At 33.4% G+C, this 20,477-nt stretch overlaps 1 protein-coding gene and 1 long non-coding RNA gene across 6 annotated transcripts; one reads left to right on the plus strand and one right to left on the minus strand.

The window, feature by feature from the left end:
- The first annotated feature begins 9,258 nt into the window (after positions 1–9,258).
- Positions 9,259–14,174, plus strand: LOC110890750. Of its 5 annotated transcripts, XR_004871050.1 has the most exons (8): positions 9,259–9,422; positions 10,084–10,171; positions 10,735–10,827; positions 11,659–12,238; positions 12,421–12,475; positions 13,065–13,288; positions 13,402–13,474; positions 13,829–14,174. It is a non-coding gene; the product is annotated as an uncharacterized LOC110890750 (long non-coding RNA). The 5 variants fall into 5 exon arrangements; XR_004871051.1 differs by having other exon boundaries at positions 9,260–9,422; positions 10,084–12,238; positions 13,065–13,149; positions 13,237–13,288; XR_004871052.1 differs by having other exon boundaries at positions 9,260–9,422; positions 10,084–12,238; positions 13,065–13,149; positions 13,237–13,288; positions 13,422–13,474.
- A 2,969-nt stretch (positions 14,175–17,143) lies between these two features.
- Positions 17,144–20,477, minus strand: LOC110890751 (protein FAM136A). The gene is made up of 3 exons (XM_022138377.2): positions 20,263–20,477; positions 20,030–20,167; positions 17,144–17,568 (listed from the first exon to the last, which is right to left on the minus strand). Exons 1-3 carry the CDS (start codon positions 20,389–20,391, stop codon positions 17,377–17,379), a joined length of 459 nt encoding a protein of 152 aa, XP_021994069.1. The 5' UTR covers positions 20,392–20,477; the 3' UTR covers positions 17,144–17,376.

Below are 20,477 nucleotides of genomic sequence, written 5' to 3' on the forward strand. Positions count from 1 at the left end.
TAAATGAGTTGAAGTATTGCACTTGGTCATTCATTGTGAGAATTTGATCTCGGGAAATTATCGTAACTGCTGTATTGATCATTAACCCGGTTTTTGTGAAATTCGTTAAGGTTCGAATCTCATGACTACCGTTAAGGTTTGATTTGGGTTTTACACCAATACGTATTCTATTCTGTTAAACCACCAAAAACACTCCCAACTACACCCTTACAATCAAACAAACTATTAAATCATCAGAAGATCCAGAATAATAAATTATCAAAAGAAGTAGAATCAAGAAGTTTGTTAATTCAATCCTGCATGCTGAATTGTGAGTCATTCTCTTTTTATTAACTGTTTTACAACACTCCAAATCATTTTTCAAAGTTATAATTACAGTGATTAAGTTTATGTAATCACCAAATTACAGCCGGTATGTGGGGTATTGTGCACAGTATTACTATTGTTTTAATCACATTAGGTGGGCGAGCCTAAAAGTAAGTGATATACGTCACTCATTGGGACAGCCAATAGTGATATGACCACAGTCACAGAGCTGGTCTGTGACAAATACCTATTCTTGAAATGTTGGTTGATAATAAACATATGTAAAAACTCTTAATACTGTGAATTATAACAAATGTGTCATTTTCAGTAAAATGAATGAACTCACTCAGTATTTCCCGCTGACAAAACCTTTTTAAAACGCGTTTCAGGTAATTACAGTAGATTGGAGTAAGGATTGGATCCGGCACTAAAAGACTTCAAGAAGTGGCTTATTTTATTAATTAAATCAACTTAAGAAATATTGTTTTCATTAAAAGCTACCTTTGTAAAACATGGAATTTATTCCATCTATTTCAATAAAAATCCGGTGTTTCTAAACTCTGATATTTTCCTAACTCACGGTCCTGATGAAATTTCCGCTGCAATGTTTTTAAAATAATCACCGGTACCACTGGACTGCTCACGGCACCGATTCCGGCTAGATGGGGTCGGGGGTCGTGACAGAAGGTGGTATCAGAGCTAAGCCACTACTTTAAGCCTATAAAGTGTTGTGATAACAATACTTAAGCTTAAATAAAAGAGTTAGGAGATTGCTATTAACTTAACTGGTAGCACATCTGATAGCATTTAGACTTGCACATAAGAAAAGATGCCTTAGTATAAGCTAAGCCACTTGTTTACGCAAATAGGTATTATAATAATACCTAAGCTTAAAAGGAAATTTAGAAACTTAATATTAGCTGGTAACACTCTAAATGATATTTAGACCCGAACATAAGAATTTTGTCCTAATATAAATTTCAAGATAAAATTTCTTATATAAGTATAAATAAGTATAATTGGTATTTCGTAAGAATAACGACTAGCAGGCAATAGCATTTAATTGCTATTTATTCTTGTTTATTGATATTATGTGGTCTAGAATAAGATATGTTATGGGAATACAAATTTTCTTGATTCTGGATAAAAGTCCTAATAAAAGAGACACTTTAAAAAAAAAAATTTGAAAAGATACTATTTATGGGAAATAGAAAATTTTCTCCGGCAAAACTGGGTATAGAGTAGCAGACTCTCCAGCTTGTCCGGATATACTGAGATTACCTCTCCGGCGCGAACCGGGTAAGATGGGGTATATAAAATGTCAAACAAGTGACAAGATTTCCCTAAATAAGTATCATGGCCTAATATCAGACTTGTTTTTGAAAATAAAGAATCTGTTAAATACATTAACCTTATAAAGGATATGTATATTACAGCATGTGAAATATATGATTATATAGATATGTGTATCTATAAGAAATTTCAAAAGCCATAACAATTGATAATTAAGAATAAAGCACAAGTATATGTGTCAATAATAAGAATCTCTATATCGATATCAAACATTATTTTGTTTAATCATCTACCTCGTAACTCGAGCAACAATAATAAATGGAAACCCATTAAGTTGGGACACCATCAAAAATATAAGAATTACCAATACGTTACCATAAATTATTAACGCCATAAATTATGAACGCAAGTAAAATTGTGCTAATACACAAGAAAACACATGAACCTTAAATTATACATCCACAAAGGTCAAAGTATATCACATACAAAGACCTTTGGAAAATATAAATTAGGCACGATGACACCAATACTAATTCTGTTAGTAGAAAACTACTAATCCAAAAAGAAGCACTTTGCCATATGATCCTACAACCGACATAAATCTCGCTGAGGTACGTTGTAACAAGATTTCACAATTATCGGTGCACAGTATAATCAGAGTCATAATTATCATCACTACAAAAGGAGTCATATACCTTTGCAAATTCCCTATTTTATTTTATTCAACATTTCCTGGTAATGTCACTTAACACGAAATTCCAGCTAAAGTTTTTATATTTCTTTTCGTTGAAATTCTGACTTTTACATATAAAAAGTTGACTTTCGCATTTCTACTTCCTCTAATAATCGTCATATCATGAAGATTTCTTTCATAATAGCAAATATTGATCCATTTCGTTTCTTGGTAAATCCACACGATACACATGCACTATTTGTTGCATGTGGTTCATTTGAGTTATAAGACCCTAGGAAGGCATCCTTTCAATTTGTTTTATCAAAAGTTCAAATATCGTTCCGCTATACTTGATCTTTGCATTGTAAACCGTGTTTTTACAAAGCAATGACTCTTTTCAATGAATTTATTGAAAAACTCGATTTTCTTTTGAAAGGGATACATGGTTTCTTTGTGATCATGTTTGAACTTTCTTATTAAAACTCGTTTTATCCAAACCCAGTTAACTTGCTCGCAATACGTACTCAATTCAAAGTCCCATATGATAGATTGAAACCATCATATTCAAAATAGTCCTAACAAGCACTTCAATTCTCTTAAACCATAACATGCTTGTTTAGTCTTCGAATTCATCAAATCATCTCTTTGATCACGAGCACTTTGTAACGACATTTTTACAAAAAAAAAAAAAAATGAAGATTGCGCTAATCTAGGATTTAATTATTTAGTTATCTATATTGAATCCGCTTTGTTAATTTATTTTATAAAAGCAATCTTAACACAACTATGCGCTAAAATAATGATCCACCATTTCATGTCCTAAATTCCGTAGTCCTTACAACCAATCGAGCCTTTCGTGATATTTCTTACCTTATCATCATTAATCGAAAAACATTATATAAACTTAATTGAATATATATAGAAACTTACAATATAGTATTTCTGTAATTAAAATTTTGTTAAAACCATTAAGGTAAAGAAATTATATTTTTACGTATAAAATTTTGTTTAAAGTATATTCTCATCTAAGTTTATGCATTTATTATTGACAATTAATATCAATTTTATTATTAGTAATATTATTGGTATTATTATTTTCAGATACTAGGATTATTGTCAAGGACAGGTATTGAATAGTCTAGCCTTAGTTAGGCATGGACTGGCCACCTATGCTTAAACAAGGCAGCACTAACCAATATCCGCCGTGATAATGACTAGTTAATTAAGTCATCATACTTATTTAGTAAATTTTAATTATATATAAAATTATTTTACTTTGTACTAAAAAGAGAAGACATATTTTTATACCAGAATTAGAGGGACGAATAAAATTATACAAATAATTATGTATCACATATTTTGTGATAACTATGTACTATAACACTCTAGCAAGAAAATAACCATATAAGAATAATATAGTAGTCAGCGACTACATTGGGTTAGAAGAACATTGTAATACATAAAGAATAGTCACCACAACATTTGTAACTACATTTTACAGCGCTATATGGTTTCAAAATAAAAATAAGTAATCACATAGAATTGACCCAGTGTTATATAAAATATTTTACAAATACTTTTACCCCTTTTATTCACAACTTTCATTTAAAAGTTATAAATAATAGTGATTCTTTTACAAAATCATAATACTAAAATATTTTGTAAATGTAATAACTTCACTACAGTATTTTGTAATCTATATTACATAATAAATATAAGTTATTTTACATAGTATAATAAATACTAAAATAATATTTATTTGAAAGTAATAACCATTTACATATAATAAAAATGCGAAACAAATAATATATATTACATTGACTTTACAAATATAATATAATGATTAGTCATGTCAAAACAACTTATTTTTTTTATTATATTTTCATCTCTACGACATAGCATATAGTCACTAATATTGTACTATCACATTATTTCACCATTTAAAACAATTTGGAACTCTAATACACTAACTCTATTGTCCTTTGGTGTATCTTTGCAATTAACTCATCTCAACACATAGAATTTCTCATATCATAATTTACTGGTTGACAAATCATTTTTCATGCTTTTGAACCCGTCAATTCTAAGTCTTCCTTAGGTACCAATCAAGGTAAGTTTTCTTCTGACAAAGAATTTTACTAATTCCAAAAAGTTCTTCACATTCATTTTAAGAATCTATAGATCATATATCTTTTGGCTTGAACCCAATCACCTTGAAAACTATACCATTTCATCTCATTCGTTTAAACATTTCATCTTCTGAAATATCCAAATTCGCTTCCTTGAAACTCTCGATTTCGAACAACGGTGAATTTGTTCGATCATCATTGAATTCTTACAAACACTTTGTAGCATCCGAATAGAGCTGTAGCCTGTGTTAAATCCTATTCATAAGTCATTCGTTTGATTTGTCATATTCTTGGTGCAATTATATACTCAGATTACGATACACTAAATTCTATTACCATTTAAGTAAACGATATTGATTTTTGGATAATCATTAACAAATTATTTTCCATATTTCCATTCACAAATAGATATTTATCAATTCAGAATCTCCCTCAAATTGATCAAAGTAAGTTCATTTCGGATATTAAATCCAATTGTTTCTATAAATCATTTTTATTTTTAAAAATGCTCATACCCCTCAAAATATCTTTTGATTCCATTCCACGCTACATTATTCCTCTTAACTAAAAGAAGAAACATAACCCCAAGAAAATATCATAGTTCAAATCTCGAGGACGAGATTTTTATTAAGGTGGGGAGGATGTAACAACCCTCACAAAAAATTAATATTTAGTATGATAATTATGCAATAAGGAAACCCTAATTAAGTTTAGTATGATTAATTAATCAGTTAATCAATATTAATTAAGCTAACAAGATTAATTAAGCTAAGTAAGGTCTATTAAAAATAGATATATATGAGGTCGTATAAGAACGTTTAAAATTAATAATTAAATATATTATTTTTTTTCCTTACTCCGTTTTTAATGAAACTTAGGTTAAAACGTAGATAAAAATATGCTCGTTCTAAAGACATATTCGTCGTTTTATAAAACGTTATATTTTAAAAGTTATACAAGAAAAACGAGTTAAGCAGCTGAAATAAAATAACTAAGCTAGCTAGCTAGCACGTCAAACTAGCTAGCAAGCACGTCACTTGAATCCCACATCGAACAGAAAAGGAATTGAGCTGCCTGCTTGCTTGCTATAAATAAGAAGCTTAGGATTCATTTTTCTTTGCTCATTTCTCTTCTTCTTCTCTCTATACGTTGGTGTTCTAACCAATAATCACTCAATCGCTATTACGATTCATTTTCCGAGTGATCAATATATCCAAGGAATGCCTAAGTGCCGCCCACATTGGGTTATGCTTTGTCGTTTGTCGGTAATCCGATAAATGAGTTGAAGCATTGTACTTTGTCGTTGTCGATAATTCGATAATGAGTTGAAGTACTATACTTTGTCGTTTGTCATTTTGATAAATGAGTTGAAGTATTGCACTTGGTCATTCATTGTGAGAATTTGATCTCGGGAAATTATCGTAACTGCTGTATTGATCATTAACCCGGTTTTTGTGAAATTCGTTAAGGTTCGAATCTCATGACTACCGTTAAGGTTTGATTTGGGTTTTACACCAATACGTATTCTATTCTGTTAAACCACCAAAAACACTCCCAACTACACCCTTACAATCAAACAAACTATTAAATCATCAGAAGATCCAGAATAATAAATTATCAAAAGAAGTAGAATCAAGAAGTTTGTTAATTCAATCCTGCATGCTGAATTGTGAGTCATTCTCTTTTTATTAACTGTTTTACAACACTCCAAATCATTTTTCAAAGTTATAATTACAGTGATTAAGTTTATGTAATCACCAAATTACAGCCGGTATGTGGGGTATTGTGCACAGTATTACTATTGTTTTAATCACATTAGGTGGGCGAGCCTAAAAGTAAGTGATATACGTCACTCATTGGGACAGCCAATGGTGATATGACCACAGTCACAGAGCTGGTCTGTGACAAATACTTATTCTTGAAATGTTGGTTGATAATAAACATATGTAAAAACTCTTAATACTGTGAATTATAACAAATGTGTCATTTTCAGTAAAATGAATGAACTCACTCAGTATTTCCCGCTGACAAAACCTTTTTAAAACGCGTTTCAGGTAATTACAGTAGATTGGAGTAAGGATTGGATCCGGCACTAAAAGACTTCAAGAAGTGGCTTATTTTATTAATTAAATCAACTTAAGAAATATTGTTTTCATTAAAAGCTACCTTTGTAAAACATGGAATTTATTCCATCTATTTCAATAAAAATCCGGTGTTTCTAAACTCTGATATTTTCCTAACTCACGGTCCTGATGAAATTTCCGCTGCAATGTTTTTAAAATAATCACCGGTACCACTGGACTGCTCACGGCACCGATTCCGGCTAGATGGGGTCGGGGGTCGTGACAGTACCCAAAAGAATCAAGTGAGCAAAATATTTGATAATAATGTAAACGCACAGCCGAGTGACGGAAGCGTATTACATTAAGATAATGAGCCCGAGTGAAGGGACAAAGAAACACGTAAGATGATCAGAATACATATTGGGAGGGGGTGTACTTACACTCGAACCCGGAAAATGCAAATATGTAAAATGATGTAGACATGTATTAGGAGGGGGTGTACTTACACTCGAACCCGAAGAATATAAACATGTAAAATGATCAAGATATGCATTGGGAGGTAGTGTACTTACACTCGAACCCGAAGAATGCAAATAAGACTCTTAACGGGTCGATTTTGTAAAACACCAAATTTGAGAACAAAGTAGGAATATAAAAGCGAAACGAAGTCATAATGCATACCGTAAGGGTTGCAATAATAACGACTTCGGTAAAACACCCGGTTGGTGGGTAAGGATTTAAACACATGCGTAGACTGAGAAACAGGAACGCGCATGGAAAGTCAAAAGACACGGGTTTTGGGTCATGACCTAAGGACGATAAGATAACGGCAAATAGAAATTTTGATGAATTACGCTCAACTATTTAAAGTTGAACGGGTCGAACAAAGATTGAAATTTGACATTATAAGTGATGAAATTTTCACACGAACAAGTCAAAGAAAATTTAAAAAAAAAGGGGGTGACTCTTGCTAAAGTAAGTAAGCGCGAATCAAGTAAAAAAAAGGTGCGAAATATTAGTAAACCTATGTAAAAGAGTTAAAGGTGTTAAAAACATTAGAATAAAAGAACCCGGGTAATAGGACGTAAAGAAGTATAGGTAAGAACCGGTTAACAGTAAGTGTAGGGCAAACTGACGTGTAATTGACGTTAGAAGTCAAGGAGTCGGAAGGATAATTCGAAAGAAACAATGTAGCCTTAGACTACGGTCAAGGTCAAACGAAATCCAAAAAGTAAACGTGAATAATTCTAAAACATAAGAGGGGGTGCCTTAATGCCATATGCGTATATAAATGTATACATATTTGAATAAAGACTTGAATAAAAGATGATCTACGGGATCATCATAACCTGCGGGATATGAATTAAAGCAAAAAGGATCATAAGGGTCTCACCTTAAAGAGGTGAAAACAAAAGGAAATAGCCTACGAGGTTAAGTGAAGGAACCTACGGGTCAATAGAGTAAGGTGAGGGAATTTGTTACGATTCCCCGCATAAAGTAAGAACGGAAAACAATAAATTATGAGTTATCAATTTCCTTGATATGGATAATTGACAAAAGTTAAAAGGAAAATGCTAAACTAAAACTCCGGTTTTTGCAAGAAATGACGTTTTTATGAATATGAATTCTGACAGACGAATATGTAATAGGCATGAAAGATATAAGTCTTGACACTGATAAGTGCAAGACGATACATTTGAAAAGAAAGGTTGGAATAGACCTAAACATGACGTGACGTGATCACGGTCAAGAGAAGTAATGTGAAGTAATCATATTATGACCCGAGTGATGGGTACAAAGTAACTGGACTGATAAGTCTAGTTAGTGAGATCGGTTAAGGTCGAAACCCAAATTAAGAAATTGTTTAACACGTTATTCACTACGAAGAGTAATGTAGAATAAACATAATTTATAAACCTATGTGACTAAGTGGCCAACATTTGGCGACTCGGTCAAGTAAACAACAAAGGTATATAGATCCGAGAGATAAAGTGACGGCCCATGAGACCTCACTAACAGAAAATATTGATCACTTATTTGAGGGATCATAAAGCTATAAGTTCATGAACAAAAGTATAGTTGCTAAAAGTGAAAGATTTCACCAAGGACCTTTAAACGGGTCAAAACGACGGATTCATAAATAATTTGATAGTATATGAAAGCGATGAATATCGCTAAGTTAACCGGACTAGTGGAAATAACGAGGTTACGTTATTTCAAGATTGCACTATGTAGTATGAGATACGTAGACAATCAGTAACCAAAAGGATATTGCCATACTTTTCTGTTATTACTAACAATTGGTCAAAGTAAAAGTAACGTTTAAAAGATTTCTCGGATCAAATGCATTGAGTTTGAACTCGATGAATTAAGCAAGAAAAGGTTTCGAGGACGAAACCTCTTTAAGGGGGGTAGACTTGTAACACCCCGAAAACAGGTTTAAAAATTAAACCCCGTTAATACTAAAGACAAGGAAAGTACCGTTAGTGGTAAAAGTAAATTGGCAAATATTAGGAATAAATTGAATAATCCTAATATTTATTTAAAGTGAATCAGAGTTTTCAAGAAAAACAGGATAGATAAAAGGCTCAATTTAACGAGACTTAAAGTAGAACGGGTTATGAATTCCCGAACCCACTAAACTGACTAGGAAATAAATAACCTAGTTAGTTGGTTGTCTTGTGTTAAAGCATGAATAGGGTTAAAATGCAACTAGATTATAAGTTGTGCAAAATGGAAGGGCCTAAGTTGTAAGAATTGAAACTATAATATTAATTTTAATAAAATTTAAAACCAAAACACCATTTTGAAGGTGTTGGTCGTACAGAAGAAGAGCAGGGGCGACTCCCCACTCTCAAACCCTAAAAACTCACTAAACTTGCAAATTGAAGGCTCAATCCAAGTCGAAATCGAAATTAAAGTGTAGATTATTGATCCTCATCACAAGAGGATTACAAGGTATGTAAAATTTCATGAAAACCCTCAACTTGAATTTCTCATGTAATTGGGAAAATCTGAAATTCATGGTTGCATGTTTGTTTTATGATGAATTAGGAACCATATAGTGTCTAGGGACAAACCCTAGACAAATACAAGTTGAAATAATGTGAAATTTTAGTGAAACCTATGAACACCATTGTAGGTGATTAGTGGGTTATGTGTAATTTGATGAACACTAGGAAATAGAGTGTCAATCTAGTATAATTTGACAATTTTGAAGTGATTTCAGAAGTTATAGAAGTTAACAATTTTGTAAGATGGTTGATTTATGTGAAAATAGGGCTAAGACATAAGCTAGAGACTTGATAAATAAACATGTAAAATTCTGCCCTTAAAGTGTTTGTTGAAATGCCTCAAAGAAGGCTCGAAACTAGAATTTTTGTAGTTAAAACACCTAATTGTGATGTTTTGGCTATTATGCAAAATGTGATTAAAAGAGTTCTAAACGTGATGATTGATTGAACTTATTGTGCGGGTAATATGATTGAAGTTAATTGACTATCGAAAGTCAAACAAATCAATGTTGAAGTCGAATAGTAGTTCCGCCATAGAGTTCGTAAGATGGAAAAGTCGTATGTAATAATGACTAAACTAACCTTCTTACAAATTATGATGATAGTTTGACGCTTGACAAGCTAGGTGAAGGCTTGGAAAGGAAGCGGGTCAAACGAAGCAAATAAGAAGGAAAAGCGTACTTCGGATGCGAGGTAAGTAAAACTTACACCCACTTGTAGTATATGTGTTTATTTCATAATGATGAATACAATAAAGGATTTGGTTTGAATCATGGGTTCCGACCCAAAACGAAATGAGTCGGAACCAACAAAAAAAATGTTTTAAACCATGATAAATGGTGAAAAAGGCAAAATGGTAAATTAGTCACGAATTGGTTAAGAATTAGTGAGTTTTTCTTAAAGTTACCTTATAGCGTAACTAGTAATGGAAAATGGGTAAAAATGGGAATTTAGTCAAGTATCGACTAAAGTAAAATAAGTTTCAAAGGACACCCATAGCGTGAGCCGAATGGGTTTAAAAAAAATAATATATATATATATATATATATATATATATATATATAAGAAATTGACTTTAGAAAGAAAGGGATCTAGTGAGAAAATCCGAAATGGGTCGGATATGCGATTGGTAATTAAAAACCCATGTTTTGTTACATATGAAAATGTTGGGTTATATAGGTCGAACGGGTCAAATTGTGGGAATAACGCCATTTGACAATATCAACTAATGTGGTTGTCAAGTCATGTGTTTTCAGGGGCGAATAGTAATTTGGGTAATTGCGTCGCCATAAGAATATCGATAATAAAAGCAAGGAGTCGAAACGGGTCATTAGGTTGACTCGAGCCAGGTATGTATAAATAAGATTGTGGTTAAACATATATTTTTTTGGGTCAAATTAGTAGCAAATGCCCTTCGTCGTAAATGAGGGGCTAAAGTCGACTAAAATACCCTTGATGGGTAAATCGGGCAAACGACCTTTAAAGGTTGTTGGAAATAAGTGATTTGATAGATTAAATTCTTAGGATAAGTATAAAAGGGATGATATGGGATCTTAGTGCATAAATACCCTTAACGGGTCAAAATAGAAGTAATAGCGAAACGGGTTAAAAATGTGTAGTAACCCGTAAATTGAACCTTGTACAATAGGAAATAACCATAATAAAATGTTTACAAAAGAAACAAAGGCCACGAACGAGTTTGTTAGAGGAAACCGTGAACGGGTCAAAAGTGTCGTAATTGGACTTCAAGCCGAGAGCTTGAAGTATAAAATTTCGTGAAGTGAGATGTTAGATTTTAACTCCATTCGATGGAGAATTAAATTACGAGTGCGTAGGAGAAAGAATCGCGTAAAACGGACAAGCGGATTGAAAGATACGAAAGTTTTGTGTCAAATAGCGGCAAAAAATGGAAAGGTTGGATGCAGGTGCCACCGTAACTTACGGTGCCACCGTAAGTTATGGTGGAGCTGAATTGGTTACGGTGCTAGCCTACTGATGTACGGTAGGGAAATGTTAACACAGGGGCCACCGTAACTTACGGTGTCACCGTAAGTTACGGTGGAGGCCAGAAATGAGTTATTGTGTTGGGATCAAGATATAAATGTTGGATTTTCCTAATTTCCTCGTTGTATTAGTTATTTAATTATCAAAACTGACCTTTAAGTTGGTTTTGATCACAGGTGAATGTCGAGAGTCCCGGATGAAGATCAAGCATCGAGCAAGAACCGAACACACGTTAAACAAAGCTTCCGCAACGTTGTTTTGTCGTTATTCTAAACGGCGAATTAAATCACATTATGTATATCACTTAAATTGTAAAAGTTTTTAACAACCCGTATTTCCGATGTATATGTAATCATTAATTACATGATTATTTTGCTAAATATACGTTAAACCTTGATTTATAAGAACGGGTGTTACAATTCGCGGTCAGGTGGCGCGAGATTTAGGACCATACCCCTTCATCCGGTTACGTTTTACATCCATTCATGGGTCGATAACTAATATATGATTATTAATGACGAACAGTGATGGCTACCCCTTTGTGATAGCTCTACGATGATGGTCACCGGTGACAGAGACAACCTCCCTCCAGCTGCGGGGTTAGAAGGAGGAGTGATGGTGGTTCGTTGGACAGGTTGGTCACGAACATACGATGATTAATAATGATTGCAGCAGTGGGTGTTGATGAGAGTAGAAGGTGATCGGTCAACAGAGTAGCTCTGGTTCATCCGGCCATACGATGGGACTCTTAGATAGGTAGTGCAGAGCCATAACCGCTCTATTTTGATTGATTTTTATTATTGTATATTACTTTGATACGAATATTATTATCATTTTGACATGTGGGAAGTGTGAACTCATGTAATGTTAATTGAAGAATAGTTGTTTGTCCCTTTGATTATTTGATTGACTTAAGAACGTTAATGGTCTTTTTGCAGCTTATACTAACTAAAATGCTAGGCCTCATCTCTCTCGATCTTAAATTGCGCTTCGGTAAGTATTCCATCAATCCTATCCTGAATTCCCATGGTTGTTTAATTTACAAGAATTTAGGTGTCTATATGTCTATGTATTGACATGAGTGTATTAGAAGTTTATTATTTTAGTGTTTAAGATACATGCTCGGCAACTTTTCTTTAGCTTCAAACGTAAGATATTTAATTTGTATTACTAAATATTGTTGATGTTGATGAATATTGAGAGGGTAAAGATGTATTAGAACTTCAAAGTACGTAATTTAGAAAAGTGTATTAATGTTTGTGGATAAACTGAAAAGATGTGATTGTTTCAATTGATTTATATTAAAGGAGTTGACTGATACATATATTTTAAGAATGTTAATTTTTGAATGATCATAGAGTAGATTATATAAATGATAATCTATTTTAAGTTACCATAATGTCTTTTAAGAATTCCTTTTAAGACACAGACATGCATATAACATTCGTTTACATGTAAACTAACAATGGTTTACAATATCCGGCAAAATTGGTTGGGTTGGGCCGATCACAAACACTTTATTTGGTAAAGTACAAGCATATGCTATTCACATTGTGTCTAACGATGAATGTCATTCTTTTAGATTTAAAGGCATATAGCAGGAATTGGTATGCAGATCAGGGGCTTTCATGAAAGTTCACATTGTTGTGAATCCGCGTGTTCATTTGGTATGCAACTGCCTCCATTTTTCTCTGTCGATGACATGATTTAACCCTCTTAATCACTATATTACTTGCTACTTAACAATATGGAAGTGTATGGTGTAACTAATTTGATGCCAAGAAGGAATGTGAAGGCAACCTAGGGGTGAGTGTCATTTTTTCCATTAATGCAGTCATATATACTATATATACTGGAAATTCGTTAGTTTACAAGTTTATTTGGTTGTTTTTTTTTCTCCAATAAAATTATTGATAAAGGCACGATATTCAATGGCAAGGTTCAAAGGAGAACAAATTGTTGAATCTGGATGACAGAATCAAATGCGTTAAGGTAAACTATTTAACTAAAAAATAAACATGGGTCAAATCATTTGGGTAATAAAACCTCACCAAAGAGTTTGCATCAGATAAAGCTAGATGTCAGGTTTTATATAGAAAAAAAAGTTGTAGGGCTTTTCGTAGTGTTATTTCTTTTAGGCAAAGACACATCCACACCCCCATCATCCCCATGATGGCACCAACCAAAGAAGAGGAGATCAAACTTAGGGATAGCAATGCGTATTCTCCGCTGAACACTAGACGTTTTGCTTAGGTGTTTAGTATTGTAGATCTGGCTAATTATTCTTTGTGAAATAGTGTTTCAACTGAGTCGCTTGGTAACATCGTTTTTTTGTTTATATGTTAGGTGCGTCAGCGCACGTATGCTTGCTAGCATGCTGGAGGTTGTTCGTTCTGCTTTCGTCAATCGTATTGCATATAAATGTTCGTATCAGCGGCATTGCTCACATAAAATAGGTCCGTACCAACGGCTACTCATACGCATGGCATCACTCCCGTTGTATAGGAAACGAGGGCTGTTGCAACAGATATGACAGTCATGTCAACATTATGCAAGGGTCTTTGATATTTTAAGAGACTTTATACTCAATTCATTGCTACTTTTTATCACATTTGTAATTATATATCTAAAAAGTTAATTTCATAGAATGATTTGGTTTAGCGGCGCGCGCCGCAACGCGCGCATGGTTAAATCCTGGTTTAGTAAAAATTAAACATCTATAAAGATTTAAAGATATTAAGTATGTTTTCTAAAATGTTAGTGTATATATGAATGGGTCATATAATTAATTAAACACTATAAATAAGCAAGATGTTAGTGCATATATGTGTTGTAAGTTGGGCTCTGAGAGTCTTTCAAAAAAAATGAAAAATTTTCTTTTTAACCCTAAAGTTTTAATTTTTGACAATTTAAGTTTAAACTTCTAATCTTTGTTTCCTTTTTAACACTAAAGTTTTAATATTTGACAATTTACCCTAAAAATTTTATCTTTGATAATTTAAGTTTAAAATTTTTAATCTTTCTTTTCTTTTTAACCCTAAAGTTTTAATCTTTGACAATTTAAGTTTAAAGTTTTAATCTTTGGTAATTTAACCTTTTTGATTAATTTTATTTTTTTACTTCTAATTCAAACGTTCCCATCTTTTGCGATTTAACAACTTTGATTTTTTTTACTTTTCTGTTGTAATCTTGACTTTAGGGGTTTTTCAAAGAAAAAATGGTTACGCATATGGTTGTTGTAACCTTGGCTTTGGGGCTTTTTCAAAAAAAAAATTTGATTTTTTACTTTTCACCCAAAAGTATTTCATAAATTACTTTTAACCCAAAACTATTCGTTTTTTTACTTTTAACACAAAACTTTTTATCTTTTGCAATCTATCCTCACAACTTTTTTACTTTCAACTTTGGTCCTTTATAGTTTTCATTTTCCGCAAATTTTTCGCTTTATGCTTCGTTCTGAATTTTGTGACTTAAAACATCGCAACGTGCGTCTATGGTTTAGCATTTTTCACGTTTCGTTCTAAACTTTGTGAGTTAACACGACGCAACGTGCGTGTGTGGGTGAACGTTTTTACATCGTCTATTTTTTCCCGTTTGACAGGTTCAACATAACGTGCACGTCCTAAATAACTAAAGAATCCCCGCCGCATTGCGGCGGGTCGTAATTCTAGTTTAGAATTAATTACATGGTTAGTACATCTGGTTTACTTGTTTTTTCATTTTCTTACCTATTATATCACTAGTATCAACTTTTACAAATTATTTCAGAATCAGTGCATGTGAATAAAATCATTTGTAGAATTAAGTTTATGGTTGGTACCTGTTGCCCTGTTGGGTATTAGGTGTGAGACAATTTATAAAAGTTGGTACCAATGATGTAATTTTCAATAAGTAGGTATGAAAATGACAACAAATAAACTACAGGTACTAACCATGTAATTCATTAATTTATATTATAGCCAATTAGCCATGTGTTTTATACCAATTACAACTTTAGTAACCAAAATACTTACGGAAGTCCTACCGTAGAATATCACTATGCTATGACTAGTTTGTCATCTCATATGGTACATTTATGATGGAATTGTCTTCTTACGGTACACCACCAAATTCTTAACAAGTGACGGACAAAAAAGTTCTTACTTGTATAACAACGTTTTAGTTTCCAGATAATCAATTCAAGAAGTATTTTATTTATCGGGTTGGGTCATCAAAATTTCAATAATATACATTTTAGGACCAAGAACTACATATAATGATAACCATATAAACTATGCTCTGATTATATTTGTATACTTTTATATGTTATCATAACCGATATTTAGGATTAGAGATCGTTAACTTACATATATACGTGTTTTGAGGATTATACCTGATAAATAAAAATACATGAAATATGTAACGATGTAGATTCAAACACACAACCTGCTAATAACATAAACAGATAAACTAACAACTAGACTAATGGTACTGTTTGCTCTGAATTTTGTTAGCCGGCTTTTTTATAAGGGAAAATTACAAGAATGTCACTTGACCAATCACCATTATCAAAATATCACTCTTATGCGCCGTTGGACGGACTCCTGCAACATCGGATGCGTCCGTTTCTCACCTTGAAGAGTCCATGAATGAGGAGCTTACACGTGTCCGACAAAGCTGAAGCGTTGACGGCCGACTCCTCCCATATACTTGGCAGACTCCTCCCATTGGCTCGGCTAACTCTTCCCAACGGCTTGGCAGACTCCTCATATTTTGGCAGACTCCTCCCATTGGCTCGGCTGACACTTCCCAACGGCTTGGCTGACTCCTCCCATTGCTCGGCTGACTCCTCACATTTCTTTTTAATTCTATCAAATATTTATATCTATTTAATATAACATTAAACATAAAACATTACAACATAACTTAAAAATTAGAAATATAACATAAAACATTACAACGTAACTTAAATATTACAACATGACTTAAATATTACAACCTAAAAACGTGAAATGGCATGTTATTAAAAAAAAAAAGACACTTAAATATAATTTTTCAAAATTTCAAACACCGAAAGGTGTTCAAGAGGCCTTGCGCAACTACGCTATGCTTTACGGTGAGGACTTTGAACACCTTTTTGTGTTTGAAAGTTTGAAAAATTATATTTGAGTGTCTTCTTTTTTTAATAACATGCTATATCACGTTTTTAGGTTGTAATATTTAAGTTATGTTGTAATGTTTAAGTTTTGTAATGTTTTATGTTATATTTCTAATTTTTAAGTTATGTTGTAATGTTTTATGTTATAATGTTATATTAAATATATATAAATATTTGATAGAATTAAAAAGAAATGTGAGGAGTCAGCCGAGCAATGGGACGAGTCAGCCAAAATATGAGGAGTCCGCCAAGTTGGGAAGAGTCAGCCGAGCCAATGGCAGAAGTCTGCCAAGTATATGGGAGGAGTCGTCCGTCAACGCATCAGCTTTGTCAAACATGTGTAAGCTCCTTATTCATGGACTCTTCAAGGTGAGAAACGGACGCATCCGATGTTGCAGGAGTCCGTCCAACGACGCATGAGGGTGACATTTTGATAATGGTGGTTGATCAAGTTACATTCTTGTAATTTTCCCTTTTTATAAATACGGAGCAAAGTCCAAAGTAAGTTGCTATTTAGTTTTTAGTCACGTTTAAAATTTGCTGAATTCTCCGATCACTTAAAATTTTAATACCCGTCTGCCTGCTGCACAACAATATCACAGCAAACAATTCCGATCAAGTCAAAACACATAAGTAAGTTATACGGTCCTCAACATATTATTGGTTCAAAAAAGAATGTCAATAGCTCTCCATGGGTCTCGAATCTTGATTCTTGATAACAATGTGATTCGTAAACTATTACAGAAGGATGTAGACTTTACTCGTTTGTAGAATCAATGGCGAGAGAAGCCTTCAACTTTGCAACCAAATGTGGTAACGCCTTGATATTTTCTTCGACCGACTGGTTAACACATGATTCCATATCCCTTGTTGCATCAGTCCTAACATTTTGGAGTTTGGCAGACTCGAATTTGTCTTGACAAACCATAAGTGACCGATTCAGTCGTTCCTATATGCAACAACAACAACAACAACAAGAAGTTAGCAATTCATGCATAGGCTGCTAAAGATGATACCAGTGCATAAAACTGAAAAGATTTGGGCTCTAACGTAAACTAATGTGTAATATATTGCGTCACCTTGGGCGATTAACTTCCAAAATTTGTTACATTTAAGATATTAGTATGGGTACTAAATTTGAATTTGTTATCAATGAAATGGTGGAAATTGTATGGGAAAGCAATCTCCAATGTGCAACAATTACCTATCGAAGTGTTTAGTTTGACATGTAGTGTATGAGTTTGTAAAATAAATCGGAGCACATTCGAGCATGCAAGTATATTCAATTATATGGACTTCTTTTGGTCACTTAACAATAAAATTTAGAGAAATATATACATTCTTTTGTATATAGATCAATTCTAAGAAAAAGAACCAATTAGCACACAAGAAGCTACAAGACCTAATGTTTGTCGGATATGACCAAACACTCGAGAATCAACGTGATAAAGATGTCGTCTATCATCCTATATATTTGGATCACACCAATAATTGCAATGAGTGGTAGACTAGACATATGAATGAATTGATAAGGATGACTTGACAATGTGACATGGCTTATGTAGCAAATGCAAGTGGGTTGGAGATGTTAGGAGCCCTAGACAATCTAGGCAACATACGACGATAACGTTTTTACAACCTTCGACTTCAGTGACAATAGAGGATGATTTACATTGGTTGTTATGAGCCTGCATTAGTAATTTGAATGCTATGTATTATTGGTTTATAAGTCAACATGATTCATCATCATGAAGCTCTTATATTGATGTCCTAATATTGGTGAGTTGGGCTGCTGGTTTGAACTACTGCTGATCTACAGTATCCGTGCCTCTGATACTTTGTGTACATTCTGCCATATTGGTATTGGCACTTTCTATGTTGCTGCGATAAGGTTCTAATTACGGGCTAATAGCATTAAATGGGCTTTTGGTTGGATTTAAATCTTCGGCATGAATTGGGCCATTGGCAGTAAATGGGCTAACAGCAGAAATTGGGATATCAGCAGGAAAGTACATGTCGGGGTTTACCATGTCATCGACACCAAATGAGAGTGCTGATAAAAACTAGTTCGTACTAGCAGCAAATGATTTTAATCTTAGGAATTGATGCTGATTTAAATCCCCTAGCGGTTATTGAAGTTAAAGGTAGTAGATTTAATAATCTGTGGTTGTTAATGGTTGTTAATATAGTTAAGGAAGTTAGTGGGCAGTTATATGATTACTTTAATTTAGAATGGATTGTTAATGGTTGTTAATATAGATTATAGTTAAGGAGTGTGATGCATTTACCACATCATTTTGGATGGGTGTTCATATAAATCGGGCTGAGAAAATGCTCCAACGGGGTCTAAATAGGATTTTGGGTAGCCTAACCGGGCTATAGCCTATAGGAGTGCTTGGTCCAAGACTCCAGGGCAAAAGTGAGCATCTTGTAAGGCCCAAGTTAGATTTTTTTTTTTTTTTGGTTTTTGATTTGGGGTATATCTCGGTAGAACCTTAAACAACGTTTTGTATTCGTTTATTCTTTCTAATAACATTTGTTACAAGTACCGCCCCCTTCCCCATAGAAAGACCCATCCCCAACTCACAAGGCATAATTAAAAAAAAACTAAGCAGCAATTGGTCTAACTTTGCTGAGATAGATTCCGGAAATAGTCATCTTTTCAGAAATGGAGAATTGAAATTGGCAAAAACAAAGAAGATCTAGGTTGCCCCTCATCAAGAAGGTTTAACTACACTTGAACAAGATCAGTAACACTAATGACTAACTGCAGGCATAAACTCAACCAAAGGGACATTCATGATATAAACCTAAGAGGCTAGAACCTATCACTCTGATCATACCAAATCTCAACTGGAATAAAGACGACAAATTAGCTATTTTCTTTGGCATTAGAACACAGAAACTACCAGACTATCATCATGCCATAAGATGCTAATCATTCTGTATCATAGTTACTAGTGGATTAAGAGAAGAAACTGTAGCTAATTTGATTTGCATTAGAACACATAAACTACCAAGCTAGCATCATGCCATAAAATTTTAATGATTCTGTATCATAGTTACTAGAGATGTAAACGAGCCAAGCCGCTCGTGAGTTACTCGAGATGGGCTCGCTAAAAGCTCAAATCAATCCGAGCCTAAACAAGCCAATAATTTTATATTATTTCTATAATTAATACTTAAAACACATACTTACACTATAATTATCTGTACACACAAAATTATGATAAAAATGCTAAATCAACATAATATACATACTTTTCTAAAATATATTAATATATAAATAAGTTAATAAATAATAAACGAACCGACACGAGCTTGAAAACTCTCACAAACAGAGCTCGAGCTCGGCTCGATCACACAATCCATAATCAACATGAATAAGAAGATAGGTAAAGAAAAACTACCTGAAACTTAGCCATCTCGCCTTCAACTAGATTCTGAGCTTGAAGAACAGGAATACTACAATTCTCAACACACATACTTATATCATCCTGCTTCCTCCTCCTATCAAAGCACTCATACGCACATCTAAAGTACGCTTTCTGCACAACATTAGTCACAAATCAAAGTTCATAACGATCTTCAAACAATCGTTAACATACAAATAGCGCGATATGAAACAAACAGTATTAGAAACCTGGAGAGTGAAATTAACGTGATCCTGAACAACTGCGAGCTGAGATTGAGCAGCGGAATTAACTTCGTTGAGCTTTTGCCTCAATCTCTCTGTTACGATTCGTTCTTCTGCTGCATCGATGTGATTCATTGTGGATTTTGTTTTGTTTTTGACCTAATTTTTCAATTTGGGGGATTTGTTGGAAGGGTTTATTCAGGGTTTTATGATGGTTAGGT

The sequence above is a fragment of the Helianthus annuus genome, chromosome 11, assembly GCF_002127325.2.
Source record: "Helianthus annuus cultivar XRQ/B chromosome 11, HanXRQr2.0-SUNRISE, whole genome shotgun sequence".
In the NCBI taxonomy this organism is placed as follows: Eukaryota; Viridiplantae; Streptophyta; class Magnoliopsida; order Asterales; family Asteraceae; genus Helianthus; species Helianthus annuus.